The sequence below is a fragment of the Strongylocentrotus purpuratus genome, unplaced genomic scaffold, assembly GCF_000002235.5.
Source record: "Strongylocentrotus purpuratus isolate Spur 01 unplaced genomic scaffold, Spur_5.0 spur5_scaffold_7, whole genome shotgun sequence".
Taxonomy (NCBI): Eukaryota; Metazoa; Echinodermata; class Echinoidea; order Camarodonta; family Strongylocentrotidae; genus Strongylocentrotus; species Strongylocentrotus purpuratus.
Genome location: NW_022145613.1, coordinates 27,348,367 through 27,370,039, shown reverse-complemented (window position 1 = coordinate 27,370,039; position 21,673 = coordinate 27,348,367). Strand labels below are relative to the sequence as shown.

General features: G+C 37.6%; 1 protein-coding gene across 1 annotated transcript; it reads left to right on the top strand.

Annotated features, from left to right (window-relative positions):
- Window positions 1-10,528: 10,528 nt before the first annotated feature.
- LOC591885 (carbonic anhydrase 14) lies at window positions 10,529-17,387 on the top strand. Its single transcript, XM_030973782.1, has 5 exons — window positions 10,529-10,787; window positions 10,972-11,129; window positions 12,801-12,902; window positions 14,101-14,334; window positions 16,284-17,387. The coding sequence occupies exons 1-5, from the start codon at window positions 10,544-10,546 to the stop codon at window positions 16,533-16,535; spliced, it is 990 nt and encodes a 329-aa protein (XP_030829642.1). The 5' UTR covers window positions 10,529-10,543; the 3' UTR covers window positions 16,536-17,387.
- Window positions 17,388-21,673: the final 4,286 nt, after the last annotated feature.

Sequence of the window (21,673 nt, the reverse complement as noted above, 5' to 3'; positions counted from 1 at the left end):
TGGTCGATACCTCTCCAAAGAGATCACTTATAAAGTTCCTCATGGGAATTTGTGTGTTTTTCCAGGTAAGAGCAAGGACGTACTAGCAGTAGTACTTAGTAGGTCAGTGGTTCTATAGAGGGTGGGCGGTTCATGAAGAAACCTCATCAGTAAAAAAAAAAAAAGAAGTATATGCTGAAAGTTTGCTTGTACTCTGTATCATAATAATTTTGAAGGAGAGTAATGATTATGTTTATTGCAAGGCAATGTCAATCCTAGCCACCTGGTAATGGCAGCCTTGGGGAATAGTTTATAAACGAAAATGGACGAGCTTGGACATGGTAGCCCCCTTGTTCCGTCGTACTGTTATTGGGAATCTGATTTTATCGATTTTTTTTCTGTCTGGATATAAATTTGACTACTGGTCATGAGATTTCATTGTGAGAGAAACTGTCTGGAAGCAATTAACTTAAGTATGTAGTACTAAATAATAAATGTAAACTAGCTGTGAGGTTTGTGAAGAGAAGAAAACAAACTTGCTGAAAACAATAAATTCTCTGGACGCAGAAATGCCTACAGGACCACACACATACACACACGTGGAATAAAAGTTTGGTAGAAACTTTTAGCTGTTTCTCGTCATACTTCCAATTATATGGAGATATTTGAAGAGCATTTCTTTTTTAATATGGGAAATTTTCTTACAATTGTGATATTCTTCCAAACTGAAAAACAAACCATATGGCTCTCGATCCGCACATCGCACTCACTGTATGCGTCGTTTGGTGATAGCGTGTGTGTCGCGTCGGCATATATTTAGAGGTTTTACCAGTTTGTGTCGCAATCGCATGTTGGCGCTGTTGTAATTTATGTCCCAGGCCTGATATTTAAACTAATATCTACCTTTAATTTGTTTGATATTCGAGGTATATCCAAGATATATTTAGGAGGGGGAAAATCTCACAGCATATTAGTATCACTGGTATATTTTTATTACTTTTATTATATTAATTCACAGATATCTGATGAAATTCTTTTGAGGGCTTCCCAATATTGAACTCAGTTACATCAGGCTGACGACTAGAACAGCACCAAAGGCAATGGAAAGTGGCCATTTGAACACTACTGTTGGCTGATCACAAAACTAAAGAACAATTTAGGGGGGAAAGCTATTGGCAAGGCCTTTTCCTTCAGATTTGGTCATTGCAGATCTCATTATGTTACACATTTTTTGACGAGTCAGAAAGATAAACAAAGCTCCAAATGTCCTAGGGACTCATCGGGAATTCCCCACATCAAATTTATTTGTCCTCAATACCTGCTAAAAAATGTGAACAATACTCTATAGAAAGTTTATACAATCTAATAATCTTCGACAAATAATACTATGGCACAGCAGAACAAATATCAAACGCTTGTAAATTTTGGAATGTAATCAAGATAACATGATGGTTATTAGCCACGTCTTTACTTCCTATAATATGACCGAGTAATATGAAAAACATGGTTAACATGGTTTTACACAGTTTTCCTCCCATTTGACAACTCAGTATGCACCAAAGAAAATGTCCATATACCACACATGGTATGAATTTTCATATAAATATTCGCAACACTATAATCTGCGAAAAATCGCATGCGATTTTCAAACAGTATCAATTTTTCTGTCTCAAAACCTTTGTCCTCTCCATGACCTTTTGAACGCAGAACCTGTGGACCTGCTTTTTCTTTAAACTTGTCAGAAAAAAAAGACACATTACCATTCAAAGCCCACATAGGATGACACAAAAAGGCTATGTCAATGAAAACAATTACAATAATGATTGACACGTAATACCATGACCGAACAATGAACTATGTTCGGATTCCTTCAAAGACCTGCGACCATCATGATTGTTTCGACTTTTGTCACTCAGTTAAAGGTAATACAAAGTTTTGGTATGGGGTCATGAATTTGGTTCAAATGGAAGCATATGCGATCCTACAATATTCAGTGATCGTTATCGCGGTTGAAATCGAGACTTAAGTTAGGAAATTTGAAATAATTAACTTTTTATGTTGTATAGCTCCCTCTCAAGGCCAAGATATTAATTAAGCTGTAAAACAATGCTTCTTGACTAAAATCGACCGATTAGCTGTTCCCGTCTGGAAATTTTATATCACAATTGCATTTTCTGAGATTTTCATGGTCGCAGCAACTATTGTACGGCCGTAGGCGCTATTTGAAATTTATCAAAATTTACCGGGAGCACCGGTAAATTTTTATATTCAAGTTTTCTCGAAAGCAGAAGCGTTTTAGGGACTAAATTTTCTAGTGCTTATAATTCATCCACAGGAGCATCCAAATATATCAAAATTGAAAAGAATCACTATCCACCCAATTTTCAAAATGTCCCAAAACTTTGTATTACCTTTAACCGTATATTCAACCCTCATTTTCATCTTGATTAATATTGTGTCATTACAACTATCGTTAATACGTGTATTCCCAGACAGTTCCATTGCTGTCTAAGCATTCATTGGTAGTAATGAGCGTGTCGAAGCTCTTGTATTAATAATGAATAATGACAATGATGATAACAATGGTGCCTTCTCGTGTAGCGCTCTATAGCTTGTCCGTCACGCCATGGCGCCCCTGGCTCTCCAACATACATTTCCCCTCTTGTCATAATGTTTGTCTTCAATATACAATAAGAATGATATATAATCGTATTGAAGATGAACTGAGAGAACTTTCAATGTCACATCTTTTCTTTTATAAACAATAGATGAATGGTGAAAAGGTTGCAGACAACCCAGATAATAACATATTCATTCATAGGATTGTATTGTAGTTTCCCCCGCATTTACCTTCCCCCTCTTTCTCTTTCTCTCTCTCTCTCTCTCTCTCTCTGTCTGTCTCACCATGTCAACTTTTAAGTCAAGTTTTAAATTCTGGCGATTAAGCTAAAATGATGACATCTTTGTTCTTCCTCTACTACCTGACTATGAGGTGACGGTTGCACGAATATCAGGACTAAAGCACCCTATCCCTGCCCGGCTCATACAAGTTAATATGCCTACAATGACAAAGAAGTGAAAAGTAGGGTAGTGGCATATCAGACTGACAAGGAAAAGTATAATATAGCCGGGGTAATAATACTTATGATTGCATGAGTGAATATTAATAATACTGATGAGGCTACCCTGGTTAAACAAGGCATATTGATAATCTTGTTATTATTGCAATGTCTGCCTTACCCTTTCATCTTACAACTTAACATTTCTTCCTTCCTTTCATCGTCTCTTTTCCCGTTGCATTCTGTCATCTGGTGATGAATTTAATCGTGTAGCGTTTGTCAACTGAATAAACGCAAAAAATTACAAGCCAAGCATTGCAATAATCGCATTATATTAATGGTAAAACGTGAACCCATGGAATGAAATATTGAATGATGCTGAGCCTGGCCATATTTTCTGTGATGGTGATGGTTTTTCCATCACGAGCACCAGTCAGGTGCCGGGCGGGTTTGTGACGGTACCGAATCCGCCGACAATACCACTTCCCCCCCCCCCCTCCCCCTCCCCCAATCTAAGATCTATCAGATATCCTTCTATTAAGCTTATTGGTAACCAAAACGTTGCTCGTTCCACTTGCTAAAGAGTTGATGACAGGCATCCACTTGTTTTGCCTTTAAGTGACATAACAAGGTGAAAAACGTGAAAACAAAAGGACAAATTGAAACTTTTAATTCGTCACGTAATTGCGGTAAGTGCGTGTTGATTCCATGAAGGTCGATTCGGGGGTAACATTTCGGTGCCAACTCGAGCAAAGTGGTCCTCACCTCTTCCTTACCTTGAACTAGCTCCTTTCAATCAATCCCTCCTCCTCTGTCATACTTCAGTCACATCGCCAATTCGCCAAACCAACTCCACCACAATCAAACCGATCAATTCTTGGCAATATGCATTTTTTTCTTCAGTTTTCTGGTGTCGGTGTGGTGTCGTTCTATCTGGTGTGACCGGGTCAAAACCCACGGCGTCCCGGCACGGTTCATTTCCCGGCCGAAAGCCGAGTTGAATGGTTTAGCTGAATACGCCATTTGATTGAATCTATGTGTTTTCTTGTTTTTGATCCACATTATTAAGTCGCTTTATATTAGGGAGTATTTATGGGTTGATATGAAACGTGAAAATACAGATTTCTTGATAGGATGCAAATACAAATAAGATATATGTGGCTATTACTTTATCAACAATAGAAATACGAGTACGTGGTCAGATTACGCGTCATCCTAAGGTGTTCATCTACAGCCGATATTGCACCCCACACAATTTTTCTAAAAACTGTCACGCTATCATTTTTTTTCTTCGCAACATTTTTTTCCAAAAAATAAGACAGATGTAGGGTAAGGTGAGATCCCTCAACTTCCAGGGATGTTAGGTACCAAGAGCGGGGAACATTTTGTTGTATCTATCGGTATATATCAAATGCAGACTTCATTCAAGGATGTGTAACTTTGAAGTCGAAACGAAACGAAATAATTGAAATAATATTTCCCCCCAATTTCCGATTTTATATGTCGATTTGAACCGAGTTTGAACTTGAAAACTAACAAAGAGGTCAACAAAGTGTTATTTATGTACTATAATATAAAAGGGCTAAAAGGAACCAGGAATTATGCTAACAGTTGTTTTTTAAACGTAGTAAATTTGCATCTGGGTAGGTATACAAAACAAACAACATTTTTTATGTTACATCAAACGAAACCGAAATTGATTAAAAAGATTAACATATACATGTACCCGTTTTGTCAGATACCAAATACCTTAGCAAGCAGTTTATTACAATTCACTCAGTTAAAGGTACTATGTCCCATTTGCGGGCCAAAAAATGATAAGGTTGAATTCCAACGGCATTTGAAAGATAATACTAATTTAGAACTTCCCTAAAAAAGGTGGGGCTTGAAAATGTCTTTAAGTGGGAAAATAACGACTATTAGTAGTCAAATCGATTTAGGAGCTACAGAGCCAATAAGTAATAGTCTTGAAGTAACAGACCATTGTACCATATGGTCTTACGTTTTATGGTGCGCAAAGATTCAATCAGTTTAATTTGGCCATCACAAGAAGTGGGTTATTGATGTAGACAAATGCTCATGTACCCTTTACAGCTCATTTTATGTATGTTATTACCAAAGAAGAAAAAAGCCAGTCAGTCACTCAATAGTGTCTGACAGTGAAGTCTAGCAAGTAAACAGGTTTCCTTGCATAATTTGAATATTAGGACACTGCTAACGTTTAAATTTCACAGATAGGACATACATGACATATTCATAATCCTGCAAATTTCTACAGAATTTGAGGTTGGCTGCAAAAGGGACATAGTACCTGTAATGTAGGCCTATGCATGACCAACGTATACGTGCGTGTGACCTTATGATTGCTCCTTGGTCGAACACGGATCAAGAACGGTATTTTTACGCCAAAAGAGCAATATACCTCCCCTCTCGCAATCTTTTCCTACCTCCTGGACAGTGGGACTTAATCTTGACTCTGGTTCTGTCATATTTTGATCCATGGTGCATTGATAATACCACGTACGCCATTGTCAGAAAAGGGTAAATGTCATTACTGTGGACACGCCCACCCCTTTTTATACACATGTACCTATAGAAGCATAATCGTCCACTGTGGCATCGTTACCCCCTCTAATTGGCATGGATCCAGAAGACTTCTCCCATATTGACCTCTGTGGCACTATCGTTATTATACATGTTGACTTGTCTGCTACTTGGTTGAGCCACCTGCCCAGTTAGCGACCATGAAAATAACAAAAAATGACAACATTCCACCGTTAAAGTTTGATTAAAGTTGTGATTCATCGTTGCCTATATACCAATGTCTCATTTTCTCTTTAAAACCAAGTTTTTGCAGTCGTGATGAAGCACAGCTGCCCTAGTTACGGTACCGAAAGGACCATTAGCCCCATATAACTGAACTGAACATTAACTGAACATTTTAAAGGGATGGGTGTGGTGTGGGGAAGCAGCCCCCCCCCCCCCCATGATTTCTGTTGGCAACCCCGTTATCGGTGTCGGCCAATTCGTAGTTTGCCATGCCTTGTCAGCAAGTTTAGAAATCTGGGTACCGCTTATAATGCATTTTCTCCTGTAATTTATAAACAGATTCGCAAATATTTGGTCCGACAACCACAAAGACCTTTAGATTGGTTGAACGGATCCTCTGGGGTACGAGCGCGGACAAGTTAAATACTATGTAGATAGGATATTGTAATATCTGTATCAAAGTTATTGATGAAATAGAGATGCAATCATTGACCCATAAGTGAGAATAGAAATGAAAAGCCATTGCTGATGGTTATATAATAATAACTGCGTCTATTCGAGTAAGACTCAAACAACGCCAGTTTTCCAGCCCAAGGAGTTTTCTCCTTGAACAGACCATGCACGTGAAGAGACATATTGTGTGATACTAAAGGTCGTGTATCCCGCTGCATTCATGATCAAATGAAATGCTTAGGCAACGAAACTAGAACTTTCTCGGGAATGAAACAGAACACTGCCTCGCATCATCACGTTATACACCTAATCATGGCAAGCACACAAGAATGTGACACTTCAGTCATCACATCTTTCAAAAAGTGAGTTTACATAATCATTCACCATTATAGATGGGTAAAAGAGAGTCATCAAACATTCTCGAGGTGCCCCGAACATGTTGACTGTATATAACTCGACAGCAGAACATTGAAATAAGTCATGAAATGATAATATTAATGTAAACATGCCAATCAGTACCTTCTTATAAGGTGAGTGTGGTATGGGTGTGGGTGTGGGAGAGGTTTTAACAAAACCAGTTTCATACTTTTTGTCCGAATAGCTAGTTTACTGCTTCCCAATGCGTTTTGCGTTATGTACAACATATTGTTAGCAGTGCATGCAAGAAAGGGATGCACCTAAATCCACTACCATCTTACTCCAAAGGAATTTGCAAAACTCAGTCACTACCAACCAAATCATGGTAGTTCAAGCTTGCTCGTCAATAAAATTATCGTTGACGACTTACAAAAGGTATTGCGAAAATAGCAGCATACCTGTAGTGACACGGTCACGTAAATTATATTTGTATGAGAAAGGCTGAATACCAAGCTTTATAAAAATATGTGAACCCATATCCTTTTTTCTTAAGAATCTGATATTTTTACTCCTATATTCCACTTAAATGCCACTGTGCTACTTTGTGTATCGGGAAATAATCTTTTCAATTTAATAGCGCCAGTCATGTGCTCACCCCCAACTTACCCCCCCCCCCCCCCCCCACATTTTGTTTGCAACCAGCAGACTCGGGGCCGCATGCAGACCGGTGGTTCGATCTACCTTTGCCACTCTCCACCCAAGTACTAAATGGGTACACCCGGTAGGATGCGAAAGTTAATGTGGTTGGATGAGCAAGTGGCGCTTGTAAAATGGCGACTGGCCAAATGCTCCCCAAGAAGTGGGGAATGTGCATACATTGTGTGCGGGTAAGCATGAATCCGATGAACGGGGTAATAATATGCACTGCGCCTAGAAACAAAGTATTAGGCGCATTTAAATGTGAGCTATTATTATATACTGGAGGTCATGGAAGCTCCTGTTATTTTTTATGCCTCCGTTACGAAGTAGCCGGAGGCATTATGTTTTCGGGTTGTCCGTCCGTCCGTCCGTCCGTCCGTCCGTCCGTACGTCTGTACGTACGTCTGTACGTACGTCCCGTTCTCGTGATCACGTTATCTGAAGAACGGATCAATGGATTCCTACCAAACTTTGGTCATTTATGTATCTAGCAAAGTCGATGAACTGATTAGATTTTGGGGTCACGAGGTCAAAGGTCAAAGGTCACAGGGCTCATTATGTATGCAAAAACAGTTCGTGATCGCGTTATCTGAAGAACCGATTGATGGATTCCTGCCAAACTTTGGTCATGTATGTATCTTGTAGAGTCGATGAACTGATTAGATTTTGGCGTCACGAGGTCAAAGGTCAAAGGTCACAGGGCTCATTATGTATGCAAAACGGCTCGTGATCGCGTTATCTGAAGAACCGATAGATGGATTCCTGCCAAACTTTGGTCATGTATGTATCTTGCAGAGCCAATGAACTGATTAGATTTTGGGGTCACGAGGTCAAAAGTCAAAGGTCACAGGGCTCATTATGTATGCAAAAACAGCTTGTGATCGCGTTATCTCAAGAACCGATTGATGGATTCCTGCCAAACTTAGGTCATGTATGTTACTTGCAGAGCCGATGAACTTATTAGATTTTGGGTAACGAGGTCAAAGGTCAAAGGTCACAGCGCCCATTATGTATGCAAAAACAGCTTGTGATCGCGTTATTATTAGAACAGATTGATGGATTCCTGCCAAACTTAGATCATTTATGTATCTTGCAGAGCCAATGAACTGTGTAGATTCTTGGTTCATAAGGTCCAAGGTCATGGGCTCATTATGTATGCAAAAATAGCTTGTGAACGCATTCTCATTAGAACTGACAGATGGATTACTATTTAACTCTGGATATCTTGCAGAGCCAATGAGCTGAGTAGATATTAGGATCATGAGGTCAAAGTTCAAAGGGTCATATATGTATATGAGAAATTGTTTGTAATCACGATATTCTGAGAACCTGTTAATGGATTACAATTGAACTTGAATTTGAAAAATTTCTTCCGTTTTGGTTTGTAAAATTGCTCTATGACGGAGGCATCATTTTCGACTGCGCGCAGTCGAATTCCATCTAGTTTTATTTGCTTTTGACGTCCAATTTATAGCAAAAACAGATAAGGAATATTGATCTACCTCTGAATTTACACCTTTTCCACAGGCACGCACACGCACCCACACACACACACACACACGCAACAACATACACACACATACGCACGCACGCACGCACGCACGTACTGTATTAACGGACCAACGCTCCGAATGACCTGATTGAACGGCGTTGAACTGGTACCCCTTAGAGCGTTAATGATGGGCAAGGATCCAAGATTTCGCCCAAAGCTATCAAGAACCACAAATTTAAGCACTCGTACACCTGACAGGATCATTACCCGTATGTAAATAATTTGCTGTTTCTCATACCATAGGCTCATACCCGCGTAAGGATTCAGTCTACCGAATATCTGCTAGATCCATCTCCTGTCTTTTGCTCTTTTGTCATTCATGAAAGCGTTTGATCAGTGAATGGGATGTGATATTAAATGCCGTTTTCCTCAAGATAATTATTAACCATTAAAGCGTGATAGAGAGAAAATGAAAGACTTCCGAAGTTTAACGAATCGTCAATGAGTTTAGCAGCATTTACGATATGGGGTTCTAGATCAGTGCTCTGAACGCTGTTTGAACTGTTTAATTATCATTCATTGGAACTTAATTTTTTCGTCTTTCCCTCTATTTCTATTTTTAACTCTAGTGTTGATGAATCATTCCTGAATATGAAAATGATATTCTTTTTCTAAATAATATTATATCCTGCATCAAAAATTTGTTGGCTTTTGATTAGTTGATAGCTCGTCACATGACCAGAAATATTTGAACTATTTTTTAGAAAGTTCTATATGAGAGTACTATTTGGGTTTACTATTTGAGAGTTGATATTTTTTTTTTTTTTTTTTTTTTTTAAATCTTAATTGAATGAAAACAAAATATTTGAAATCTTTTAGATAAAATTTAAATTTTGTTTTTGTTCTAAAAAAAAAATATCTTACCAATTTTTTTTTTTTAAATTTAATAAAATGTTGATGCAGGATATAAAACAAATAAACCATGCCTCTATTCGAGGTACTGGTTAAAACTATGGGCCTCGGTGACTCCAAAAGTACCATTTGCTTCGGGGCTGCGCCCTCAGCAAATAGTACTATTGGAGTCATCTCTTGCGCATAGTTTTAACCAGAACCTCTCAAGACAGTGTATATTTGTATACTAGTCTTGAAGTAAGGTAATGACGCAAAATTTAATTCTAATATTTTGTATAATTAAGTATATTATTGGCCCTCCACGCTCTATTTCTATTTCTGCTTCTGCTACCAATAACACTTCGTCAACGACTACTACTATACCAGGCCTGTACTATACTACTGCTTTACTATTGCTACTTTACTATACTACTGCTGCTGCTACTACTACTACTACTAGCTACTACTACTATTATTTTGTTGTTTACTATCACTGCTACTAACTGTCATACTGCTACTATCGAATTTTCAAAGGTATGATAACATTGAGAAAAAAAGCAATAAAGATAATTGTACAGCAATGTAAATGAGAGCTATTTAATCAGAATACACTATGAATATGGCGGACAAAGAAAGCGGGCAAAATATACAGTTCCTCAGGTAGACAAAGGAACATCCCTTCTCTGCTATTATGTAAAAAGGTGAATATGCATGTGACACCTGTGCTACACATTTTTACATAATAGCAGTGAAGGGATGTTCCTTTGTCTACCTGAGGAACTGTATATTTTGTCCGCTTTCTTTGTCAGTAATGTTCATAGTGATAGTTAACTGAAGATAAAATATGATAATACGACAACTTGACTATGAACTATTTCTGTGGTTGTTCTTTGCAGGCTGGTCATACAATAATGACAATCCCCGCGAAGAATGGCATCTCATCCCGGGTAGCTACTGCAATGGAACCTCCCAGTCGCCTATCAATATCAACACCAGCATCGCCATCCACATTGATCTTGGTTCCTTATCTCCGGATGGCTATACCGAGGCTAACCCTAACTTGGAAATTGTAAACAACGGGCATGGAAGTAAGGATACAAAGATCATATTACTATAATCTGATGAATAACATGACTAAGTAAAGCAACATGACTCTATTTTGATAAATAAAATGACTATATTACGATGAATAATAATTACCACAACTACAAGCTATACGTGTGATGACTAACAAATATAACCATTGTTTCCTCTCTTCTCCTTTTAACGTAGTAACCGTCCAATTGCATGAAGCTGTTGAGGCCTTTTACACGCTCTCTGGGGGCGGTCTCCCTACTACCTACACAGCTTCCCAGTTTCACTTTCACTGGGGGTCTATCAACTCTCAAGGCTCAGAACATCTAATTAACAGCAATGCCTTCCCTGCAGAGGTGAGTCATTTACAGTGGGGAGGGGGTGACCCCTTCTTTTTATTTCTTTTCAATAAATGTTATAGTTTCAGGATTTTCTCCTCCTTTAAAGGTAAAGACCAGTTATGGAAACGCCCCCCTCTCAAAAAAATGAAATGGAAGTTCTTTTTACCAATCATGTGAAAGAATATGTTTTGACGAATACGTGATGATACAAATTTAGCAGGGAAACCGCCAACTAATTAATATATTTGGTAAATTATTATATCTATCCGAACAGGATAGATATCGCGCACGTGGTGCGTAGTCCCATATGCATCTTTCTGTGTACAGTGCTTGTAACTTTACCAAGACTGGGCCAAATTTCTTATCATTTTCATGTTTCCAGAACCTTGCACTACACTCCAATACTTATCTGCTAGATGATCAACCTTTTCTGATCGATTCCACAACGTTTCTTTCACAATTCAATCGCATGACCAGAACTCGGGTCTTTACCTTTAAGTGAACTGAACAAAGAAAACCACTAAATTATGTTATTCTGTTGATAACCTCGTTTATTGCCAATCCGTACGACCTTCGGTGAGATAATTCTTGTTAAGGCCAGAAAGAAAAAAAAATCGGAAAATCGATATGTACAATATGAGCTTTTATTTATTGAAAAACATTTAACAACGATTTTTAAATATCCAACAATTGTTAATGTTTTGTGCTTGCGTGCGTGTGTGTGTGTGTGTGTGTGTGTGTATGTGCGCGCGCGCTCGTGTGTGTGTATATGTGTGGTGGTGCGTGTGTGTGTGTGTGTGTGTGCGTGTGTGTATTTTTGTGTGTGTTAACCGGTGGCTGAGATACACACTAACATAGTTTTATAGTTTATACCCATTAATAAGGAATATGTTCGTTACGTGAAAATGGGAAACGATGGATATTTAATGTTTCATATTTTTGTAATTGGTATTGGTATAGATAAATAAATCAATAAATTGCTACTCGAATGGATCATAAATGGATAATAAATCTAAATACTGATCAATCATATCGATTAAATATCTTATCGACAGGGGCGACGGGTGGGCCCAGGCCCAGCCACGAAAGGGGCCCCGACATCACGGAGGAGACTCGGCGAGCGATTTGGGGGTGTATAGGGGGACCTTATCTTTTTTCCCTGTTCCTGTCCCCTATCTCCCTCTCCTACTGTCTGTCTAACTGTCTGTCTTAGATGGTCATTTATTTATTCATTGAATAAATTCAGTGCCCTACATTTGCATGGATACTACTGTACGAGCAGTAGAGTTTGTAAAATATAAACAAAATGTAACTATATAAATGATGATCATCACGAATGGAACAACAAAGTGAAGGAAAAGATGATGAATTAGTAGCGAAATGCTATTTATTTTTACGAAGGAAGAAGATGAACAACGAAAATGAAAAGAGCTACACCCCTTTTTTACTTTAACATTAAGATATTGGTTTGGTTGTTTGGATGTATATATGCGTCTCTATTGTACTACATTTTCCTCATTTATTATTATTATTATTTTGATTTTTTTTGTTGTTGTTGATTTTTTTCTTCTTTCTTTCTTAATTACTGTATTGCCTGTAATTGCTATATTTCCACAATATGGACAAGAATAAATTATAAATTATAATTATCAATTATTATTATTAATCCATTATTGATTTATTCAGTTGCACATGGTTCACTACGACAGGGCCAAATACGCCAATCTCGGGGCAGCTTTAACAAGCTTGCAGTGGGATGCAGTCACCGCAGTGGGTGTGATGATTCAGGTAAGAGCGCCCCCTTTCGGCATAAGCCTGCTGTAATCATAATTTATTATCCCATGACCTTTACAAGTCGATCGCCTGTCTGACTATCAGGATAATTGTGATTGGAATTAGAAATGTTAAAAACTCTTTGCCAAACAGTTTAGAACAGTTTTTTATATTACCACAGTGAAAGTCCATTGGGTAAAATGAGTCACTCAAAGATTTTTACTTTTTTGAAGCACTTCATGATCATTTTGAAGCGCAATCTTTTTAGGGTTTCAATATTACACCATATCACAGACACCGATAACACGTGGGACCATGCATCTCAGATTTGTAAAACTGGAAACATGGTTAAAGTGGATATCACCGGTGAAAAGTCGAGTATCATATTCATTAATTATACATGTAGTTTGGTTATCTAGGAAAGCCTGTCCGCTATTCTGTTTAAAGGTACTATGTCCCATTTGCAGGCCAAAAAAATGAAAAAGTTAAATTCCAACTGCATTTGAAAGATAATACTTATTTATAACTTCCCTAAAAAAGGTGGGGCTTGAAAATGTCTTCAAGTGGGAAAATAATGATTATTAGTTGTCAAATCGACTTTAGGGCTATAGAGCCCAAAAGTAATAGTCTTGATTTTCAGACAATTGTACCGAATGTTCATACGTTTTATGCTGCGCAAAGATTCAATCAGTTTAATCTTGGCCATCACAAGAAGTGGGTTATTGATGTAGACAAAATGCTCATGTACCCTTTACAACTCTTTTCATGTATGTTATTACCAAAGAAGAAAAAAGCCAGTCAGTCACTCAATAGTGTCTTGACAGTGAAGTCTAGCAAGTAAACGGGTTTCCTTGCATAATTTGAATATGAGGACACTGCTAACGTTTAAATTTCACAGATAGGACATACATGACATATTCATAATTCCTGCAAAGTTCCACAGAATTTGAGGTTGGCTGCAAAAGGGACATAGTACCTTTAAGTTCCTTTAAGTTGTGAGCGGTTGTAAGAGGATTAACATTCGAACATTTTTGTCTCCTGTACATTCTTATCATGGCAAATATTTTACTCTCTCTCTCTCTTTTCTCTCTCTCTCTCTCTCTCTCTCTTTCTTTCTCTCTACCCCTCTCTCTCTCTCTCTCTCTCTCTCTTTCTTTCTCTCTCTCACTGTCCCTCTTTCTTTCTCTCTCTCTTTCCCTCTTTCCCTCTATAGATTGGCGAAGATGAGAACACTGCTTTCAAGTCCGTCCTGGATTACGTCAGCCAGATCGCCAATTACTCCTCGGGCAACACTTCCCTGAGCCTCCCATCGTTTTCAATCCGCAGCGTCTTGCCATTTGACCTGGCCCGTTTCTACCGTTACAATGGTTCCTTGACGGTGCCCAACTGCTACGAGTCCGTCATCTGGAACGTCCTTGAAGAACCGATCTCTATCTCCCAGGCTCAGGTGAGTGAGTTTCAGAGAACGGGTTTAAGGGAGGGGGGAGGGGCATGCACTTAGTTGATGAAATTGCAATTTGGTCTACAACAAATATTGGTTGGATACCCATTTTGTCTAATGTCACGTCAATGATCCCTATTTTCTCCCACTTTGTACACACCTCCGGGATCATGTCCGTTTCTAACTTTCTTTTTATTAGTTTAGCTTAAAAATAGCATGATACTCTTAGTTTCGAATGTTTGGTTGATTCTCCTATAATAATGATGAGTATTACATATGAGTATCCACAAACTGTAACAGGAGAGGCACCCCTCTCCGCTTCAAGGCAGAATACCTTGGCAGACCCGAGGCATCTAGCCCAGGGCAAGTTCCATCATTTTTGTCGTTTTTGTTCTTTAATTATTATTCTCCTGAATGTAGAAGAAGGTATTATAGTAGTAGCAGTAGGTACTTATCGAAGAAGAAAAAGATGAAGAAGTATACGAATGATGCACAGGTTTGAGTGCGTCGGTGAGAATAGTGTGCACAAGGTACCTTTGAATGGTTTTAGACCAAATTCAAAGGTACCGCGTGCACACAATTCCACCTACCCACGAATTAAACCTGTGCATCATCTGTTTTATAAGATGGGGCCCCAAAAATCATCAAAAATACAAAATGTTAGTTATTTTACAGATTTACCGGGTGCATGGCAAAATCATGCTTTCCGTTAATTACCGGACGCATGACTTTGCCATATATCTAGTCTAGCCATGCTTTCCGGAAAGCAAGATTTTTTAATTTGCATAATTTGTCCGTTAGTGCAATGGGTGAAAACAAATGTAATGAATTAGGCCTAAACCTTAACAAAATACAGTCAGTAACTGACCTTAACATGAGACCGTAACAAAAGAAAGTCATTAAATCAATACAAAATTATTTTGCAAGCCTTTTGAGTTTTGGGGAGGTGCAATCTAAATCAGAAGAGGTTGGGATCTTGTCCATATCAAGTACAGAAACTGAGGCTTTATGTGTGGTGCTTCCCGGCCCCTCTCGCTTCAGTTTCACCCAAAACCCTAAACAATTACGTGCATGTGCTCTCGGGAAATTGAAATTTGTTACAGATATCTAAAGTATAGTGATCCAAAAAGTGGCGTTGTAATTGTATGCCATAGCGCGTTTTAGCAAAGGTACTAAATAAAGATACTTCTAGGTTTACAACTCACCGGGACAACTCACCGTCAGTCTATGTACAGAAGCATAGAACTTATAGTTTAGAACGATAACAGTTCATCCAATTCTGGCGTTAAAATGTCTGCTAAATTGACGTTCTTGATATGTGCAAACTTTTCCCACTTTGAGAATCCATTCTTTAATTGACCTTTTCATGCTATAGCTGCATCCGAATCATCCAACAATTCTTCTTCTTACAGAAGCTGGAAAATCAGATTTCGCCATCTACTTTTGGGGTTGTTTTTTTCCTTAGTGGAGAAGTTAAGAGAAAAGATGCAAACAATCGGGATATCGGTGTTATCGATTCCAATATCGCATATATCGTGTTGATATCGCGTGCATATCAACACACGTATGTTAAAAAAAAAAAATATGAAGAAAAAAAAAATCCAGTAAAAATAACTACACGGTAATTGACCAATCAGAATGCAGAGATTCTTTTACCCATCTTATAATAAATAGAAGTAGTAGTAGTAGTAGTAATAGTAATAGAGGTAGTTTAGTTGTAGGAGTAGAAGTAGTACTAGTAGAAGAAAAAAAAGAAGAAGAAGTAATAGTTTGGTAGAAGGAGTATTAAAAAATTTCAAGAGCAGTGTAACATTAACTGGCTGAATAAAGAAAGAAAGTTTGTCATTCCGATGCAAGCTACGACTTCCAATTTCAACATGTCTAAGTATTCGATTTGTAAATGACTAATTCTTGAACAATCAATAATAATTAATTCGTTTTTGTTCTTCTAACAGCTTGACACTTTACGCAACGTGTACGGCGACACCAGGGACAGCGCAGGCAATTACGAAACCACCGTCAACAACTACCGTCTCGTCAACCCTCTGAATGACCGCACACTCTATTACAGCAGACCTGAGGACCAAGGTGAAGGAGACGAAACTTCTACTCCCGAGCCTACTGATGGCGGTGCAGTTGCCATCTCACCGATGAGGGCACTGTTTATTGTGGCACTTGCACTTTGTATGTTGTTCAATCGCTTTTAGATTTAATCAGACACCGACGTGGTTTTTTTTTCTTCTTCTTATACTGGGAAATTAAGTTATTACGGATTTAACAATGATGAATAATTAAACACAATATTCCTGCCAAATCTAATAGCTTTCACTGATGGGGGGGGGGGTGGTGCTTGACCTTAAAAGAAACTCATTTCAATTTGATTTGTAATGATTGGTTGGTACATGTTTAATGAACTTTTTTATTTATAATGAATAGGACTTCAGTTTCTGAATGTTAATGGAAGTGAATCTGATCGCTTTGAGAAAATAAATGAAAATATGAGTAATGTATTTGACAGTATAAACAATATCCCTTTTTCTGTTCGACAATTGTCAACAACAAAAAAATGAGTTTATTTGATTGATCTCCCTAGATGTAAACTTTGATTGTGAATCATGTGAATCTTTGTGTCGATGTTACTGAGGTCTTAACGGTAACTTTTAAAAATTTCTTACAGTACTGTTGGCTCTTATAAATGTACGTCTTTCTGTGTATGAAATATATTAGACATTATTGTGTGATTATCATAACAATAGAAGAATATAGTATTTGTGTCAAGCAGATAAATTAACCGTCGTTCACTGAGGGGAACCAGTCAAACGATTTCAACAATACAGTAGTTAATTTTATAGGAAAGTATTCATATATCTCTGTGTGAAACATTAGTGTTAGTATGTACTAATTATTTGTGTCGCGAAAATGGTCCTTAATATTTACATTTGCTTTGTAATACTCTCATTGTGTACTGGACCAACTATATACATAGGCTTTACCGGTTTTATTTTGTACATATATTGATATCGGGGCTCGAAATGTGCTATATTTGATTAGCATGATTTTTTTTTAAAATTTAATTAAATTTGTAGAGAGATAGGTAAATTTATGGGGGTTGAAATTGTTTTATAGACTTGTTTCATCCGTATTTATGAACGGCTTTAATATAATCTCTGTTATCATTGTACAGAAAACACAACAGAATTATTCATTTTTATCATCCATCATTTAAAGCGGACGAATGAGGAGCATTATTGACTCGGGTAGATATTGTCCGCTGGATAGTGGCAACCATGGATAATTTTCCGACCTAGGGTCATGCACGTCCCAAACAAGAGGTCGGAGTTCAAACTTTCTGTTCAGGGCTCTTTTTATGTAAAAGAATGGTACTAATGAAGACGTGTAGTCTATACATAATGTATATATATGCTTCTAAACAGATTCCTGATGTATTATTAAGCTTTCATTCATTTTTTTGTGTGGAACATGACCACTTTGAAGGTAAAGACCAGTTATGGTCATGCGATTGCATTGTGAAAGAAACGTTGTGGAATCGATCAGAAAAGGTTGATCATCTAGCATCTAGCATCTGCAAGGTTCTGGAATCATCAAAATGATAGGAAATTTGGCCCATTCTTCGTAAAGTTACACGCACTATACACAGAAAGATGTATATGGGACTACCCTATATCTCTCACAGACCATGAGAGAAACAAATTTACCAAATATATGAATTAGTAGGCGGTTTCCCAGCAATTTTTTTATCATCATGTATTAGTCAAAACATATTCTTTCACATGATTGGTAATGAGAGCTTCCATTTCATTTTTTGAAATTGGGGCGTTTCCAATACTGGTCTTTACCTTTAACTAAACTAATGAAGCATGCAAATAAGAATTGAATCTTTGTGTGTGTTTTTTACTGAACAAAATGTTTACAAAATTCGTAATATATATATAGTCAGTTTTTTTCTATATTTCAAATTTTGCCGGTATTCAAGCCTAAAATCAATTCGAGATGGAGGATTGATTGTTTAACAGACCTTCATGTGGAGGTGTCTTGGTAATGTGGTTCATTCGCTTGACACTCAATCAAAGGGTTGAGTGTTCGAATCCCATTAGAATGCGAAAGTCCTTGTACATTGCTCAGCATTGTGAACATCTGTACAATGACGCTTAGCTGTAATGCGAACGGACATTCCTGAATGCGATGACTGGGATAATAATAGTTTCTGTAAATCGCTTAGAGACGTCGTAAATGTATTAAGCACTGTATAAGACCAAAATATTAATATTATTGTTGTTGTTGTTATTAATATTAAATGATGTTGGCCCTGTTTGCTAAAATTAACTTAAGAGATTTTATCACATTGTAATAAGTATTCAACAAAATTCTTTTCATTTAGCTGGCAACTATAGTCTAGTGGGGGTCGGCGAATATGGTCTTATAACAATCCTCACCCGATGTCTATCATTTATTATGTTATGTCACATAGAAAACTTTATTCAAGGAAATCGTTTTTGAAAGACTATAATAATCATTTCTGTCATGTTGTAAAACATTCTGAATCAAAATGTTCTTGTTTACCAAATATTAAAGTAATAAAATGTTTTTGTTAACGTGGCATGTTGCTGTTTGTGCCATAACATTATTTAGGGTTATTGATTGTGTAAGATTGTCCTAAAATAGTGTGTAACATTTTGAATCACTAATATAATTTTTGTTTCATTAAGTAAGTTTCTTGTCAAGTTTTGGTCTTGAAAGCTATAGAAATTTATTAACTTTTATCAAGATTCGGTTGCCAGTCTCAGTCGATCCAAAAATTGTTACTCGTATAAGTGAGCATGATGCAACCCTAAATAAGAGAAAAATGAGGAGAGTGGAAAATAAAATGGATGAGAGTTTTCATGACAGAGATAACACTACCAAAATACCCCTCAAATTTATTAACTTTTATCGAGATTCGGTTGCTAGTCTCAGTCGATCCAAAAAAATTTACTCGTATAAGTGTGCATGATGCAACCCTAAATAAGAGAAAATTGAGGAGAGTGGGAAATAAAATGGATGAGAGTTTTCATGACAGAGATAACACTACCAAAATACCCCTCAAATTTATTAACTTTTATCGAGATTCGGTTGCAAGTCTCAGTCGATCAAAAATTGTCACTCGTATAAGTGAGCATGATGCTGAAGAGAGTGGAAAATAAAATGGAAGAGAGTTTTCATGACAAAGATAACACTACCAAAATACCCCTCTTTAAGGAGAGAGAGAGAGAGAGTGGGAGCTACGACACACATACACGCAAGCATGTACACTGTTATTATGGTTTACTCGTGTAGATTATCTTTGCAGAACTTTGTTGATCAATTTAAAGGGTCATTGAGAATGATCAGTAAAGTTCTGAGAAAATTAAAAACGTTATCTATGAACAATAAGCCATATTATAACAATAATAATAATAAAAACGTTACTTATAAAGCGCTCACCACCGAAGTCTCTAAGCACCATACACACAAAATAGACTGATATACAATTACATGTTATACAAAACTAAAAATGCAAATAAACATACAAATTACAATACATATGGAATACACGTCAAAGTAAACAGAGTAAATTAATCATCGAACGCAATTTTGAATAAATGTGTCTTGAGACTAGTTTTGAATAGGTTAACGGTTTGACAGTTTTTTACATTTAAAGGTAATCTGTTCCAAATTTCAGCAGAAGCTTTGCGAAAGGAGCGATTACCATAAGAAAGAGTTGACACAGAAGTAGATACGAGGTTTAATTATTGTGAAGATGACCGTAAACTGCGTGAGGGTTTGTATTCCTCGATTAATTCTTGCAGAAACCGTGTGTTATAAACAGAAAGACAGTGAACGGAGAGTGGTAAGAAACTGTTAATCAGAGAGATCGCGTGAGAGAAAGGCATGAAGGGGTTAAGAGTTAGAAGAAAGAAGAGAGAGAGAGAATAATATACGGGAGAAACGAAAACAAAAGCTTTATTAGAAGAATGCATTAGAATAGAAATGGGGAGGGAAGGGCTCGTGTGCTGAACACAAGCTGCCGTTTCATATTACCGGTTGCATGAATACAGACCACCTATACATGTACTCTTCGGTACCCCCTCCCTCCCCCCCCCCCCCCCCCCCATGGCACCTCCACTCTTGAAATCGCATGGAAGTTCCCTCTCTTCGTATGTGTCTCCTTTAGAAGGCAGCGCAACATCTAGACGCCTCGACCTGTAGGAAGGAGACTGGAGATACATCCAGAGAATGGCCGCATAGCCATTGAGGCATTGCCCCATCTGAGGAAAAAGGGAAATGTATTTAGAAGGAGAATTTAGAGTAAAATCCCACGATTTTGTTTCCTTTGCAAGGTAGAAAACAACCCCGCCCCCCCCCCCTCCCCCGCCTCAGCCAGTGAATTGTCTGGCGTTGCGCCTTACTTTCGCCATTAATAATAATAATTATTATTATTTGGTACGCTCTCCATGGTACACTATCACAGCGTTTACAAGAAATATTCATACATAATAACATACAACTAAATTTCACCCCCCCCCCCTTAAGAAATCCATGATCTGCGCCTGAGTGCACCATCTATGCTGAAAGCCTTCTTAGGATCAAATGTTATGTAGAGTTGTTTGTCATCAGTGTAAGTGTGGTAATATGATGACGGGCGATGTCTCCAACCGGTAGAACGTAGATGGTGTAGCCAAATGGACGGAAAACAGATCCCTGCGGGAGGCCTACCGAACTCATGCTGGATTGAGATGACTTTCCATATTTTTTTGGTGGTCCAGTCTACAATGTGCGATTCAAAACTCGGGAGTGCAACGCCACCGACTCCTCTCCTACTTTACATACGAAATATCACGATTCATCGATCGATGGTATCAAATGCTGCCGATAGATCATATAGCAATGCTTCATGGCCTTTATCTAAAGCAAACATTATTTTTCACTACAGAATTTATTTCAATAAATGTATGAAGAAAATAAGAAGTAAAGATGAACGAACCTTTTATTATATTTATATTGAAGACCCGTTTGTCATGTCGAATTCAGAATTAGATCAACACAGAATGAATGCCTCAAAAAAGTAAATATAAAAATACAACTAACGCAATGATTGAAGATTGCACGTAAAGCAAATAAGATAGCCCTAAATATCATAGCATTAGTTTGTATTTTGAATATCAGCTGAATAAATTCAAGTCAATACGTTGACACAAAGAAAGGATGGAAGTATAAAGTCCGTTTCTATGTCATAAATCTGAGAAAGCACAATGGGGAAAATAGGGCGAAATATATTAAAGGTCGAATAGTCGACAAAACATTAGCC

What these genes read in the sequence shown, in the direction of transcription:
- LOC591885 (XM_030973782.1), top strand. Translation starts at nt 10,544, where the DNA reads ATGATAATACGACAACTTGACTATGAACTATTTCTGTGGTTGTTCTTT. An exon ending in CAGTGGGTGTGATGATTCAG is followed by an intron (nt 12,903 to 14,100) that starts GTAAGAGCGCCC and finishes TTCCCTCTATAG; the next exon opens with ATTGGCGAAGATGAGAACAC. An exon ending in TCTCTATCTCCCAGGCTCAG is followed by an intron (nt 14,335 to 16,283) that starts GTGAGTGAGTTT and finishes TTCTTCTAACAG; the next exon opens with CTTGACACTTTACGCAACGT.